A 15,231-nucleotide genomic window follows, 5' to 3' on the forward strand; every position below is an offset into this window, starting at 1 on the left:
CTTTAGAGTTTACACCAGTGTTTCCCAGACTTCTTCACTTCATTCCCAACATGTAGGGATCTTAACAGCCTCGTGCCCCCCCCCCCTTCAGTATTCTCTCAAGCCCTACAAAAAATGATGTATGAAAGAAATCTGTTGTGGTGGTCTTCATTTATTTTAATGTTTACAACTGTCAGTCAGAATGCATAGTTTGTTACATATCAATGGAATAAATGACACTGCCTTCAGTCAGTCGTCTGATTGGAGGCTGTCACTGATAACGCTTATCTCATATCTGGGTTCACATCCAGAGGGCTTCGTCAGTTACTTTCTATGTGTAGAAAGGTGGAAAACCAGATTCACATAAATATGTTCTGGATAATGGCTTCTATTTCACAGACACTCTGATTTACTGCTTACACCTGCCCGCCATCCCCTCCCTAAAATCCTGCCGTGGCCCCCTTGGGGGCCATGGCTCCCAGTTTGAAAACAGCAGTTTAGACCCACTGAGCTCGATAATAATGTTTAGATCTTTAACATTAAAATACTTTGAAGTACCATTTTCTTTCCTTTGTCCAGCTGAAATAAATTATTTACATGATTCAGGTATCTTTTGTTGGAATTTTGTTCTATATTCCAGTTTAGGAGTTAATTTGATGTTTGCAATTGTTGAGCAGCAGCAGCAGCGGCAGCAGGAGCAGCGGCAGCAACAGCAGCAGCAGAGGCGGCGGCAGCGGCAGCAGCAGCAGCCTACTGATGTTGTCACATGAAGGCATCCCTCCCACTAATTCTGTGGAGAACAGAATCAATGAGAACAACTTCAAAACAGTTCACTGCCACATCAGAATATTATGCTAAGATGATGGATGGATAAAAAATGAATCACAGAAAACACCTTAGAAACAGCTCCTCTGCACAATACAGTAGTAAATCATGTTTGACTAAGTCCTATGATACATCTGAAATGTTCTTTTTTTCCCCCCAGCACTTTCCTACAAATGTTGAGAAGATATCTGCTAGTTTTTTAACATGGGCTACCTCAATATAAAGATTCCTTGCAAGGAAACGTGGCATCTATCTGTTATCGTACTTGATCTATGGTACCTCTCACCTGACACTTCTGTCCCTCCTCAGTAGCGTCTCATCCTCCAGCCTGTAGTCCATCGGGTTCACATATAGATAATCCTGCGGCCACGTCAACCCTTCTCCCATACCACGTCGTTCTTCCCTCCTTCACCCACTTCATCATCTTGTTCTTCCACCTGAAAAATTATAACAATAAGAAAACAGAGAGAACAGAATAAAGGATAGGGAAAATCTGGAGAGGGAACAGGCAACAATTAATATGGAACAGATTCATGAACAGAGAGAGAGATAAGCATGAACACAGAATAAAATAATGAACAGATAAAAATCTGGAAGAGAACAGTGCAAAAAATTACGAACAAAGACCATAATAGTCAACAGAAATTTTTGAAAGTAAACAAAAACAGTGTAATTATTAAAACAGAAAAAAAGTTACAGCAAAATCTGAAATTTCCCTTTGAGGTGCATGGTTCTGAGGCCAGGCAATCGTAATCAAGTGCATCTAAGGGCAGATGACCAGCCTGCTCTCCCTGGTGGCATTACATGATCAAAATACCTCCAGCCACCTCTTGGCATCACACCTATGCAAGAACGTCACTTCAACTGGGGGTGTTCTGACCACTAAACCAACAGCATAACGAAGTTTTGAGAAGGCTCAAGGAGCTAAGAACATATGCAGGAAACAGCACATGGCCTTTCAAAATGGTGATGCCTGATGGTTTTGAAAATTTACATCCATGTCCTCTATAATTACCGACATATCCACCACATCAAATACATCCCAGAGATTAGACCTCACTAACACCTACTAAAAAAGTGGGGGGGGGGGGGAATGCTGTTAATTGCTAGTAAAAAAAAAAATCATTATATGTAAATGATACGTTCTCGTAACTGTCGTCATTAACTACAATTCACTTAATATCTGCTTGATATAACTGTCAGCTTTCATTCTGTATTAACGAGTAATAGAAAAACTTGTTCCCCACAGGAGTGTTGTTCAGACCCCCTTGGGCACACCGCCAGCATCCTAGTCTATACACTTAATTATCATTCTCTTGGCCATGATAATAACAGCTTAACATATAAATACCAGCTTGTCTCACCTGTGGTGCATATAAACCACTACCTGGCCATAATACTGACGGAAATATGAGCCTGGGATCGAGGGGGCTCCTTCCGTGTGGCTACCTCTTTTTCACACCATCGTCACTCACAGTTCCTTTACCTAATCTTGTAAATACTGCCCTAACATATAAATACCAAATTCTCTTACCTGTGGTGTGTGTAAGGCCCTGTCTTCTGCCATAATCACCAGAAATAAAGCCTGAGGTTGGAGCGTCCTTCTCAATCACCCTCCGCCTACCACTTTCCGTCTCTCTTGTAAAACGCTTAAATTAAGTCGCACTGGCACAAATGCACATCAGGAAGATCAGTTCACTTGCCATATTGTTGCTAAACACACCCATTAGCGTCAGAAGGCACGTATTGTCCCGCTATTTGCTGGTGAACATCTGAGAACGCGACCAAGGCAGGTGTTTGTTTTGATTGAGATCAAAGGAGCCGCCAGCATCCTTCGTCAACTACGCTCTAATATGACGTTATTTTAAAGAAGACATCCTTCATTGCACACCATGAGGGTCACTTCACTTACACTGTTAGCACCAAATATCCCAAAGGGCACTAGAAAATAACCGTAGTCCTAGGACATGTTATTAAACGTCGGAGAAGGGCGACCTCGACAGCCATACTGGATAGGGACTAGGGAACAGAGGAAGGCGAGAATTTCGAACGAATGTGTGGTTCGCGAAATTTCATATACGATGGCTTTTTTCCGTCATTCCTTGCATGCGCACAGGGATAGTTTAACAACATCTTCAGTTTAAATATTAGCGTCCTCAATTACCTAAGAAGCGACACAGGAAGCGTCCACAAAAATTAATTCCACCAATTGAATGAGGTTTCTTACCTGCAAGAGTTCCTTGTCTTAACTAAAGCTTCAATTTTATGAGACGAAACAACCAAATTTTAGATTACATTATATTTTTGCGCTGTTCATCGATTTTGTACTATTATGATCAATTTTGTGTCTGGAATATGTACCAATAAGTGTGTGGTTACGTCGTGTAATCAAACTGGAGAATATGTGCCTTCTTAAAGCACATTAAGTGACGTGACTGAATTAGTTCCACCAAAAATTGGGGTCCTTTCATAAAATTTCTTTTGCAAAAGATCGTTGGTCTGTACCTTTAATTTCACTCATGCAGTTACCAAGCACTTCACATCCAAACCAGAGAGAAAATTTAATTGGAAATACCACCCTACAGACAGATTTCGGACGATAATTCACTTTTACAGAGACAAATTACCGTAAAAGGTGAATAAGATCATTCATGAATACACTCCGGAATCGTAAATACCACCCACAGTTACCAGATCACAGCAGCCTTGTGAACCTGGACTTGATAAATTTTAAGATACGAGAAACATGAATATTGTCTAAAATGGTTTGACTTTGGTATTTGTCATTAATACTAAGACAACACGAATAAAAAAATATAGGAGAAACGGCTCTTTCTATTCGTCAAAGGAACGACATCAAATGATAGAAGTAGAGCCACCGTTGGCAATAGTGATCAGACTCACATATTTGCTTTATATAAGCTTATTAAAACATGAATACGAGATCTGAGTGTTTGAAGAACTGTAAAGACCATATCCCCACCCCCCTGTACCAATGAAAGAGTTCTAGAAGATAGATTAGTGGAAATATCGTCATTTTTATGTTGGCCACCAAGGTGAGAGGAGGGCAGCCACCTCACTCCTGCTGGTGGCAAAGCCTATGGTTACCATGGCAACGCATTCGTATTGTTGTCAGCATGGGAGGCTTTCCAGTGCCTCTTCCCTACTTGTTCCTGTTGCACATGCCACGTTTTCACTTTAGCCTGTGGTACGGTTGCAAAGTATATCCATAAGAAATAAATCTTAATAACGTACTAGAGAATATTACAGTGACCTAGACAAAACATTGTACTATAGTGGTATAATGCCTCCCAATCTACTGAGAATACACTTTTGCTACATCTACTTGCATTTTCTCTCCTGCACAGTAGATTTCAATATCCCCTTCTATACCATAAGAGAACTTGTGCCTCTTCCTGCGTTTGGTGGCCAGGTAGGGTGGTTGATGGGTGGATGGGTGGGGTGGGTGTGTGGGTGGAGAGGCTTGATGGGTGGGATGAGGTTGGTAGGTTGGCAGGGTGGGTGATTGGGTGGGTCGATAGGAGGGTTGGGTGGAGTGAGTGGGATGGGAAGGTGGTTTAGGCAAAGAGGGTGGAGTGGGTAGGTGTGGGGGGTAAATGGAGTGGGTTTGGCAGATGGGTGGGGTGGGGTGGGTTTGGCAGATGGGTGGGGTAGGGAGGGATTGGCTTATTGGGGTGGGAGGGTGGGGTAGGCAAAGAACGTCGGGTGAGTGGGTTTGGCAGATGGGTGGAGTGGGTGGGTGTGAGGGGTAGGTGGGGTGGATTTGGCAGATGGGTGGAGTGGGTGGGTGTGAGGGGTAGGAGGGGTGGATTTGGCAGATGGGTGGGGTGGGTTTTGCAGATGGGTGGAGTGGGTGGGTGTGAGGGGTAGGTGGGGTGGGTTTGGCAGATGGGTGGAGTGGGTGGGTGTGAGGGGTTTGTGGGGTGGGTTTGGCAGATGGGTGGTGGGGGTGGGTGTGAGGGGTAGGTAGGGTGGGTTTGGCAGATGGGTGGAGTGGGTGGGTGTGAGGGGTAGGTGGGGTGGGTTTGGCAGATGGGTGGAGTGGGTGGGTGTGAGGGGTAGGTGGGGTGGGTTTGGCAGATGGGTGGAGTGGGTGGGTGTGAGGGGTAGGTGGGGTGGGTTTGGCAGATGGGTGGAGTGGGTGGGTGTGAGGGGTAGGTGGGGTGGGTTTGACAGATAGGTGGAGTGGGTGGGTGTGAGGGGTAGGTGGGGTGGATTTGGGAGATGGATGGAGTGGGTTGGTGTTAGGGGTAGGTGGGGTGGGTTTGGCAGATGGGTGGAGTGGGTGGGTGTGAGGGGTAGGTAGGGTGGGTTTGGCAGATGGGTGGAGTGGGTGGGTGTGAGGAGTGTGTGGTGTGGGTTTGGCAGATGGATATGCCTTGCTAATGGGTGGGTTTTGTGGGTACGTGAATGCGGTGGGTTGCTGGGTGGGTTGTGTGGTTGGGTGGGTGAATAGGGTAGGTGGTTGGATGAGTGGGCTTTGTGGGTGTGATGTGTGGCTTTCCAGAGGCCAAGGCAGGAGACAGGCTTACTACATCGGGTGAGTGGATGTGTATATGGGCTGATAGGTTGGGAAGGTAGGTCCATAAGGTTAGGGGGGTTAATACTGTAAGTCCATAGATGAAATGAGTCCATGAAGGGGTACCTCTTGGGGGAAAATGTACCCTAGATTGTGTCCCCCCTGTGGCGGGGGGGGGGGGACAGTCTGGCCGCACTTTGGGGTGGTACTACTACTATGCGGCCAGGTTGTGTTAGGAAGAATTCTGCCACCGTATTCCCTGCGTGTCGTAAAAGGCGACTAAAAGGGGCGGGGTAAGGGGACTAGGGACCCCCTCCTCTGTTTTTTTAGTTCCTACAAAGAGACACGAAGGATACTGGGTAAATATAAGAGATGGCAAAAACTTGATGTTCTCAGAGGATCAGTGTTCGGGTCTTTCCTCAGTGTTTAAGGCCTTACTGGCAGTCCCTCTGGTCACAAGCCACACACAACAAACTTTTTTTTTTTTCCCTCGTGATTAGTTTCTCACTGGTTTTCCCCTGAACTGTACATGCTCCTCTTTGGATAGGCCATATTCGACTCACCCTATTTTTTCAAACTGCCAGTCACGTCTCGGTGTCTCCCACACACTTCTATGCTGCCCACTGCTCGATAATATACGACATAACTTCTTCTCACGCCTGGGTTGACTTAGTAGGACCCCTAACATTAGAGATGCTGTACTTCCATCTTCCTCCTTTTCCATTACTCGTTTTATGTTCTTTCTTAGTTACATTAACATCCTCTCCAGTTTATAATTCATTTCTCCACCTACCCACAGCATGTATCTCCTTCAGGTGATCTATTTTACATTGTCCCTCTCTACAAGAGCCATTCTCTGCCTTACTGCCCCATGGTCTTTGTCTCCCGGCGCAGGAATGTTCATATAATCAATCATCTTTTCGAAAAGTTGATGAATTATAACGGAAGAGAATTTCATCCTAGTCACAGAATGCACAGTAAGGTTGGATGGTGAGGATATGGAGAATGTGAGTACATTCAAGTACTTGGGTAGTGTGATGAGTAAGGATGGAACTTTGGGGGATGAAGTGCTTGAAAGGGTACAGCAGGGAAGGAAGGTTGTTGGTTCACTGAAAGCAGTGATGAGAAATAGGGAGGTGAGTATGGAAGTTAAGAAGTCACTGCATGATAGTATTGTGACTCCTACCCTGACGTATGGAAACGAGGCGTGGACCTTACTAGAGGAGAACAGGTCAAGAGTGAGAGCAGTGGAAATGAGTTACTTGAGAGGAGCATGTGGAGTGACATGGAGGGACAGGTTGACGCCTGAAGAAGTGAAAGAACGTTGTGGGGTGGATGTGGATGTGACTGAGAAAATTTGGAGAAATACACTGAGGTGGTTCGGACATATGGAGAGAATGGAGAATGAAAGACTAACTAAGAGGGTGTATTTAGGTGAAGTGGATGGAGGGAGAGCTAGGGGGAGACCGAGGATGAGGTGGAGGGATGGAGTTGAGAGGTATATGAGGGAGGGGTGAGTGAGTTGGGGAAGGGCAGTCAAATGGTGGGTAACAGAGCGACTTGGAGGCGTTTTGTCTGCGGCCACCCTTTGCGAGATTAGGGCGTCGGGCTACAGATAGATAGACAGAGAATTGTGTTTGCGTATCCAGACGGGTGGGCGGGATATCACTGGTCTCCCCCACAATAAGCCTAGCCAGTTCAGATTTCAAACTACATACCCCGACCCCTCTTGCAATGATTTTCCTTGGGTCAATCCATAATTTGTCTTGGTAACCCCTTGGCCTTCCCATATAAAAATCTTATCTACTCTCCGGTGGGTGAATGAGGACCTGGGAGACACAAGCTTTGTTCAAGAGTCTGACCTGAGAATCGCACCCAGGATCTTCCAGTTACGAATTGTATGATTTAACCAATGTACGCCCGACTGCCCCAGAGGAAATGAGAGAGAGAGAGAGAGAGAGAGAGAGAGAGAGAGAGAGAGAGAGAGAGAGAGAGAGAGAGAGAGAGAGAAGAAAGTGGAACTACAGAATACAGGAAGAGAAACCGTATAGGAGAGGGGCTTAAGGAAGATGAGGGAATAAATGAGAAATGAGGTGGAAATGGAGACAGAATAATGCTCTAAACCTTTAACATTAATGTACTTTGAAACACCTTTTTTTCTTTCTTTTTGTCCTACTGAAATAATTATCTGTGGTTTACAGGATTAGAGTATCTTTTATTGGAGTTTTGCTCTATGTTCCAGCTCAGATAGAGGTAATTTGGTGTTTTCAGCTGTTAAGCAGCAGCAGCTGCAGCAGTAGTAGTAGCAGTAGTAGTAGTAGTAGTAATAGTAGGAGAAGTTGATAGTAGTAGGACAGCCAGAGCAGTATTAGCTCCAGGTTTATGTGAAACGTGAACCTGCTGGCCTTCTGGCTGAAGTTGCCCTCCTCCGGCAGCACGGTATCCCTCTTTTGGAGGAGGTGGGAGATGGAAGACTCTATCGGTGCCACCCAGCGGTGCCATCGCATGGAGGCATCCTTATCGAACATTAATAGGAAGAGGCATATATTATGAACTGAGATATTTCAGGCAATATCAAAAATTTTATGTAACTTTATCAAACATTAACATACGCTATTCATAATTCCTTTACATAAATACTTTAGCGCTGTATTGCATGAGAAAGAACACACGTGCGTGGCCTGGACAGAATCAAAACAAACAGGAGGCTGCATCTCTGCCTCGCCTCTCTCGTCTTCGGGAAACCTTATCTTTATACTCAAGGACCCAAATTTCAAGCCTAACAAGATGCCGAAGTCAAAGCGTGATAAGAAAAGTAAGTTCTTAATATTCTGGCAATTAGTAGGGCGATAGAGTAACCTCGGAAATAACATCAGTTTTCTAATGAAGTACCTCTTCTGCAATTTTTATTGGTGATAAGCGTTCTGGTAACCCCCAACATTCGCAAAATGTCAGTCTGTTTAAGGAAATGGCTGAAGCAGGAGTAGGAATATCCGTGCCACCAAGTTAAGGCTGAAGAATGCCAAAGTTTGGTCTGCCTAAAGGATATTACTCACCTGGTTGGCTACCCCATTACAATTAACAGTATGGCTTGGTAGGAATCTGCTTTTCAAGAAGTAGGGCAGCCCATACCTGCTGGCACGCCAGCCCCATTTCCTATACACATCATCATCAAAATAGACTATTGATTAAAGGCTGAGTTTTGTGCCATATGCACGGCAGTTGCACTACTTGAAAGACTTCGAATTATGAATCGCAGTTATTCAATATAATCGAACAAGATGTGACCTAGTTGTGAGTGGAGGGACTTTTTAAATGATGCAACTAAGTCAGCACTAAAAGTATCATCTGAAAGAGAGTTCCAGAGGTTTATACATATGATACTGAAAAACCTGTGTCTATACTCGGCTGAAGTGCGGAGCTTGGCCACCTTGAATCTATGGCCCCAGGTGTGAGTTAATGAAGGAAGAAAAAAAAGCTCTGGCGATGCAATTGGGGACTGGCGATGGAAGATATTGCTTTCAGTGTAAGGTTAGGTTTTTGGGTTAGGTTAGGTGGTGATTATTTATCTAGCAAGAGTCTGCCAGCCTGTTTCATGTTTTTCTTTATCAGTTTTATTTATTCATTAATTTATTTGTTTTTACTGAAATACTGACTCATGTGCCTTGATAAATGTTGTCCCAAATCCTCCTCTCATTGTTTTATTCTTTTTCATATGACAGAAATAACACCTCCAGGGCATTCTTCACCCCTAACCATGACATTCTTGAGGTCGAACAATGGCATAACAAGAAGGTATATAAACAGGAATCACGCAAACCATACCTAACGTAATATGTATCTATCTACCTATTGCCAGACGCCATAATCCCGTAAGGGGTGGCCATTTGACTTTGAGTTATTTGTTTTACGGGGAGGGGCACTAACCCTCCACCAACCCATTTGTTGACACGTAGGGAGCACATATATTTGGTTATATGGTTACCACCCAGTGTTTAAATGTTTTTTTGGCTTACAGGAAACCATTTGGCTTGTCACTCAATGTAAAGCCACCTGTAAAGGAAAGAAAAGCAATAAGATAACCTATCAAAAAATGGAGGTTCTTTATTGATTGGTTGGTTGTGGTTAGTTTCTCAATTCTCTTTCTTTTCACAAGGATACCTGGGTTAGGACCAAGGGATGTCAGAGTAGGTCCAAAAGATGTGTAGGTGAAAGCCAAAGACTCTCATTTTTCTTAAAAAAATTGCCAGTTTGGATACAGATCTTTATTTCCTCAGTACAGAATAGGTAGCGTACTTTCATAAGGTAGTGAAGGCCAGATTTAAACAGAACACTAAAGCACACCAGGAAAATATACATTCATTCAGATGACATTTTTTTGTCTTTTTTTAATACCCCAGTATACCTGTTAACATTGACCCTCAAAAGGTTTTCATATGAATTCTGTACACTTGAATTACATGGTGTTCACAAGTCTTGATGGATTTATGAAAATATATTTGTGTAAGCAGCTTAACTTATAAAATTGCAGATAAAAGTTACACTAATTAGTCCCTTCACAGGTTCACAGTCAGGGGTTCTTAGCTGAACCAAATTGCCTGGTAACAGAAAGAATAAATTAGCTACAGAATACTACATTATATTGAAGAGGCTAACTAATATTTGTTTTTTTACATCCAGTTTCCCTCACCCAGACAAGAAAGAAAGGGTTGGAATCAAAGCAGCATTTAGTAGAGGAAATTCGTAAATGCATAGACAAGTATGCCCGCATCTTCATCTTCTCTGCCAGACACATCAAGACAGATAAGCTAAAGGATATGCGACTGGATTGGTCACATAGCAGGTATTGTACTGTATTGGGATTCTCTTCTGGCTCAACTAAGGGAAAAGATAGGGGAAGGAGAAAGAGTAGAAGGAATGATGTTAAGGTAAAGATAGGAAAAGGAGAAAGGAGGAAGGGGAAGATGAAAGAATAAAAGTAATGACGTTCTTGCAGTCACATCTTTCCTCAGCTCCCCATATTCTTCCCAGTGGCTACATTTTATCAGCTGAAATATTAACTCCCATTTCAGTTGCCAACAGGCAGAATTTGAACAAAAGCAATTGATTTCCCAGTCCCCATTCCACCACAGTTTGATACTGTATGATCGGTTGGTTAGTTGATTGACGGTTTTGCGTGTGTGTGTGTGTGTGTGTGTGTGTGTGTGTGTGTGTGTGTGTGTGTGTGTGTGTGTGTGTGTGTGTGTGTTTTATTACCTAATTTCAATTATGCAGGTTTGTGTCAGGCTCATAATACCACATCTTCTGGTACTATACTGTTTTATCCTACATTTCATTGATTTTACGGCATTGATAATGATGAAAAATAATATCTGGTGGAGTTTCATAAAGCATGCTGTTTAACTACATGGATGAAGTGTTGGGATAATGAAAAGCTTGAAATGATTAACTGTACTGTATGTTTCAGATTCTTCCTGGGCAAAAATAAAGTGATGGGACTGGCGCTGGGACGGACGCCTGAAGAGGAAATTTTGGACAATCTTCACAAAGTGTCACAGAAGCTGGTTGGTCAGTGTGGACTTCTGTTTACCAATGCCACCAAGGAGGAGGTTTTGGAGTAAGTTCATTTTTGGATTGATCTTGTAAAATATATTTATGAACACCCTCACCTCAAGTATTCTTTTCCAGCTAATGCCAGACTTTTCTTTATGAAGCTGAGAGCAAGTATATGGCTCTGTGGTAGTTAACACTGGTGTCATTAATACTGCAGATATTAGGAGAGGATGAAATACCCATTGGTGCTGCATATAGGCATTGAAGTTAAGACAGTGGGATTATGACAGTTCTCATAATCCTTGGTTCATCTCTACATTATTATAAATGGTAACTGCCTTACTCATATTGCCCCTGTTGGAGCATAAGCGCCTTAGGATGGGTTACTGTAGTCCAGAATGTTTAAGGATAGAAGACTGATCTATACGGTACCCTGGTTAGTGTTTACATAATAGCAAATCCTCTGGCAATGTCTCGGAACTGAACTGTAGCTTGTAGGACACATTACATTCTAACCCATGATTTTTACCACGTTTCACCTTTATATTGCAGGTATTTAGAGAGGATGAAATACCTGTTGAACTGCATATAGGAGTCTTTGCATTGGAAATGGTGGAGCTATAATAGTTCTCACATTCCATAGCTCATTTATCCATGGCTATAATTACTTAAAAAAATTGTCAGCATACATGAAGCTACAGTGTGTGGTGAAACCTTTGGTCTATCAGGTGGAGCCAGGATTCCATTGGCTTGAATGATAAGTGAATGGAAGTGTGGCCCATTGAATTGGGAAAAATTTGGCTGTCTGGATGCTGCTACGCCTCACCCCGCCTAGGGTGGGAAAGAAGGTCCAGATGATGATCGCTTATATTTTAAGATGATGTTTTTTTCCGGGAATTTTGAGAGGGTGACATGATGGTGCTAAGAGTAATAATGATATGATAGTTTCAGGTATTTTGACTGGATATGATAGTAAGGATGATGATAATTCCAGGTACTTTGAGACAACAAAATATCCAGTGACTCCCCATGCTGGTGACAGTGCAACAGAGACGGTGGTGTTGCAACCTGGCCTTCTGGAACAGTTTGCACACTCCCTGGAACCGCACCTGAGGAAACTTGGTCTGCCCACCCGCCTGGAGAGAGGGGTGCCAGAGCTGATCAAGGAGCATACTGTTTGTGTCGAGGGGCAGCCTTTATCACCCAATGAAGCTAGCATATTGGTAAGTGCTTCATGCAGTTTCTGATACCGTACTCTATAACCTGAGATGTTTTGGTTATGGCGTGATAGCTGAGAATAAGAGATTGAACAACTCTGGTATTCTGTTCCAACTAAACCCACACTATTTTGTTCAGTTGAGAGTGAGTCATAGGAAACTGAAAGTTGAAAAAAAAATGTATGTAGATACCTGTATTTAGGCTTGAAATGTGAGCCAGGATCCAGAGGCTGGAGTGATTGTGTGGGCCATTTCTATGGGCATGATGTTGATAATTTCGTAGTTTTGTGCTATCTCAGTTTTAGAATCCTATCTTGAGCACCCCATCATTAGGTGGGAATAAGGGTTGGGATGATGATGGTGGTGGTGGTAGTGGATTATGTAGCCTAGTACTGTACCCCTCAGGTGTATGTGAAATGCATACAGTATGTAAAGAAATGTGTTTTAAAATTTGTACGATTGGTCATTCTTATGAGGTGGAGGCAGGATCTTGAAGACTTAAATGATTGTGTGGACTAATTCCCTGAGCTTGCAGTTAATAGTACTCCCATGTCTGCATCATCTCTTTCCTTTATTTTGGATCCTACCTCGTTCCATCTTTCAAGCTGTTCATTACAAATACATCCATTTTCGTTTTCGTTGTTTTCGTTTTTAAAAGGCTCCAACATGCTTTCATGCGTCGGCCTTGGTCACCTAATGGCGGCTTTCCACGCTGCATGATCCATTGCAGCCTCCCTGTTCAGTCCCTTAACCCTGAGGTCACACTTAATGACCTTCTCCCATGTCTTTCTCGGTCTACCCCTCATAACCCCACCCCCAGTATTAACACTTCTCACCTTCCTCACCTAATTATCATCCCCCATCCTCTCCACATGTCCAATCCATCTCAATCTACCTCTCCTCATCACAACACCAATACACTCCAGTCCCATCCTACCTCTCAACTCTTCCATCGTAAACCCAGCCCCCCCGGACCTTGCACGCAGGGACGCACTACATATCCATCTAATCATTGTCATTTCTGTACATCTGAGCCGGCGAATATTCTCCTCCTTCACTGCCCAGGTCTCACTACCGTACAGCATTACACTCCTAACAAATGCTGCATACAAACACCCCTTAGCACGTAGGGAGAGCCCTCTCAATGTCAGAAGAGGCAAGAGCTCCCTGAACGTCTTCCAACCACTTCTCACCCTAGCCACAGAGCTAGCTGCAGCCCCACCTCCAGCACACAATCCATTTTTTTTTTTTTTTTTTTTTTACCAGACATTTATTTGAGGGGAGATATATTTTTGTACTGGGGGTGCTAGATTCAGCCTTGGTTTTTAGAAATCCTATATATGTAGAATTAAATTTTCTGGTGGTAGCCGATTAAGGTAAAGCGATGCTCATCCATTCATTCATTCGTCAAATCCAGTGTTGCCCCATGAGGAGCATAGGAGCCTGGGGCTAGGCAATTTGGTCCTGACATTTTAAGATGAGAGTGACCAGCCTCACTTATCCCTGAGTGGCATTATGTGAGCAACAGACCCCACCATCCCTTGCATATAAACCTTCACTGACTCGAATCCGAGAGGAGTTACCTAATTACCCATCATCCCACCAGGTGCCATAGTTTGGTCATATGGTTACCATTTAGTGTAGCAAATGGTCTGGTGTACAGGAAACAATTTGGCTTGTCACTCAGTGTAGATGATGTCATCTAACACAAAAATTTTACTGGAAATTAGGGTCAGGATAGTCATGATAATGATGATGATAATTTTCCTATTTTCTGTGTTTCTCTTTGTTTCTGTAACCTGCTTCATTAGGGATGAATTAGGCTTGGGATGAATATCGTGATGATTTATTATTAATAGCTTATGTCTTGCATATTTTTCTTTTTTACAGAAACTGTTTGGGTATGAGATGTCCTTTTTCCAGCTTAAAATGGAATGGTGTTGGAACCGGCTTGATGGCACTTTTGAAAATGTACGAACCGATAGAGAGAATGGAGAAGAGGAAGAATACATTGGAAAGGAAGAGGGCATTGAAGAGGGTGATGCAAACCAAAAGGAAGGTGATTCTGGAGATGAAGATTAGTCATAGTACTGGTAGTTGTGTAGCTCTTTAAATAGTTTGAAATACAGCTGTTGGATATGGCAGATGAGTGAATGAGGAAGAGGTCTTTGATGAGCTAATAAATATAACTTAGTAATGGTGTTGTGTTACTAACCTCTTCACCATGCTGGATCTTCGTTAAGCTGTATACAGTTGTATGGTGGTAGCAAGAATAAAAATACGTGAATAACCGTCATCTAGGTAGTAGATGGGTGGCTACTATTGACCCTGGGATGTACTTAGTGAGTGAAATGTGGCTACAAGCTTGGTAATTAGCAACACAGTCACAACTCAGACAGCAAATTCATCCACAACTACAATCACATGGTTATGTGTCATCTGGGTGACTGCACAGAGTATGAGTCTAAGAAGAGATGCGCATTGTTACAAATCGTATGCACATCTCATATTTCTTTTTTTCTTAACAGCTTTCAGCAACTGTTGGGAAGTAATTTGCTGATTTTGTGGCTTGATGTAACGCACAGTCCATAGAAAACATCACCCACACGATAGCCAACCCCAATACCGTATAGGTCCTTCTTATGGAAACATGGTGTTGTTTTTATGTATGGTATGTATATAATAGCCATTGTATGGGGTTAACCATTTCACCATGATAATATATTTTACATTCTTATCAGCTTAAAATGATTTTATTCGGCTTAGGTGAGATTAGATCTAGAGGAATTAGATATAGGATTCAGTACAGTAGTTCCTTCACCTTAAGAGTCTTTGTTCATCATTATCATCATCATCATCATCATCATTCTACCATTTTGGGGGCACGGTGGCTCAGTGGTAGAGAATCGGAGTCGTGATCGGGGGATTACGAGTTCGAGCCTCGCCTAGGACTGCCGTGCCGGTAGTGGTAGCGCGCTCCTGTAACCTAGCGGGGTTATATGGCCATAGTTGCCTAGCTCGGGGATTAAATCCCCCATCCTACTATTTCATCCCACTTGCAGGTGAGGTGAGGTATGGTACAGGTTTTTGTTAGGTTTAGTAGAATTGTCTGGTGCT

At 43.2% G+C, this 15,231-nt stretch overlaps 1 protein-coding gene across 1 annotated transcript; it reads left to right on the top strand.

Moving 5' to 3' along the window:
- The first annotated feature begins 8,031 nt into the window (after positions 1–8,031).
- On the top strand, positions 8,032–14,637 carry RpLP0-like (ribosomal protein LP0-like). The gene is made up of 5 exons (XM_080285487.1): positions 8,032–8,159; positions 10,025–10,187; positions 10,812–10,961; positions 11,892–12,120; positions 14,005–14,637. Exons 1-5 carry the CDS (start codon positions 8,132–8,134, stop codon positions 14,194–14,196), a joined length of 762 nt encoding a protein of 253 aa, XP_080141613.1. The 5' UTR covers positions 8,032–8,131; the 3' UTR covers positions 14,197–14,637.
- Positions 14,638–15,231: the final 594 nt, after the last annotated feature.

The sequence above is a fragment of the Coenobita brevimanus genome, chromosome 106, assembly GCF_032717465.1.
Source record: "Coenobita brevimanus isolate Jiangsu-jjx chromosome 106, ASM3271746v2, whole genome shotgun sequence".
NCBI lineage: Eukaryota > Metazoa > Arthropoda > Malacostraca > Decapoda > Coenobitidae > Coenobita > Coenobita brevimanus.

Bases quoted from the DNA above. Each gene is read 5' to 3' on its own strand.
- RpLP0-like (XM_080285487.1), top strand. From the start codon at position 8,132: ATGCCGAAGTCAAAGCGTGATAAGAAAA. The intron at 10,188-10,811 runs GTATTGTACTGT...TGTATGTTTCAG, and splicing joins CTGGATTGGTCACATAGCAG to ATTCTTCCTGGGCAAAAATA. The intron at 12,121-14,004 runs GTAAGTGCTTCA...TCTTTTTTACAG, and splicing joins CCAATGAAGCTAGCATATTG to AAACTGTTTGGGTATGAGAT.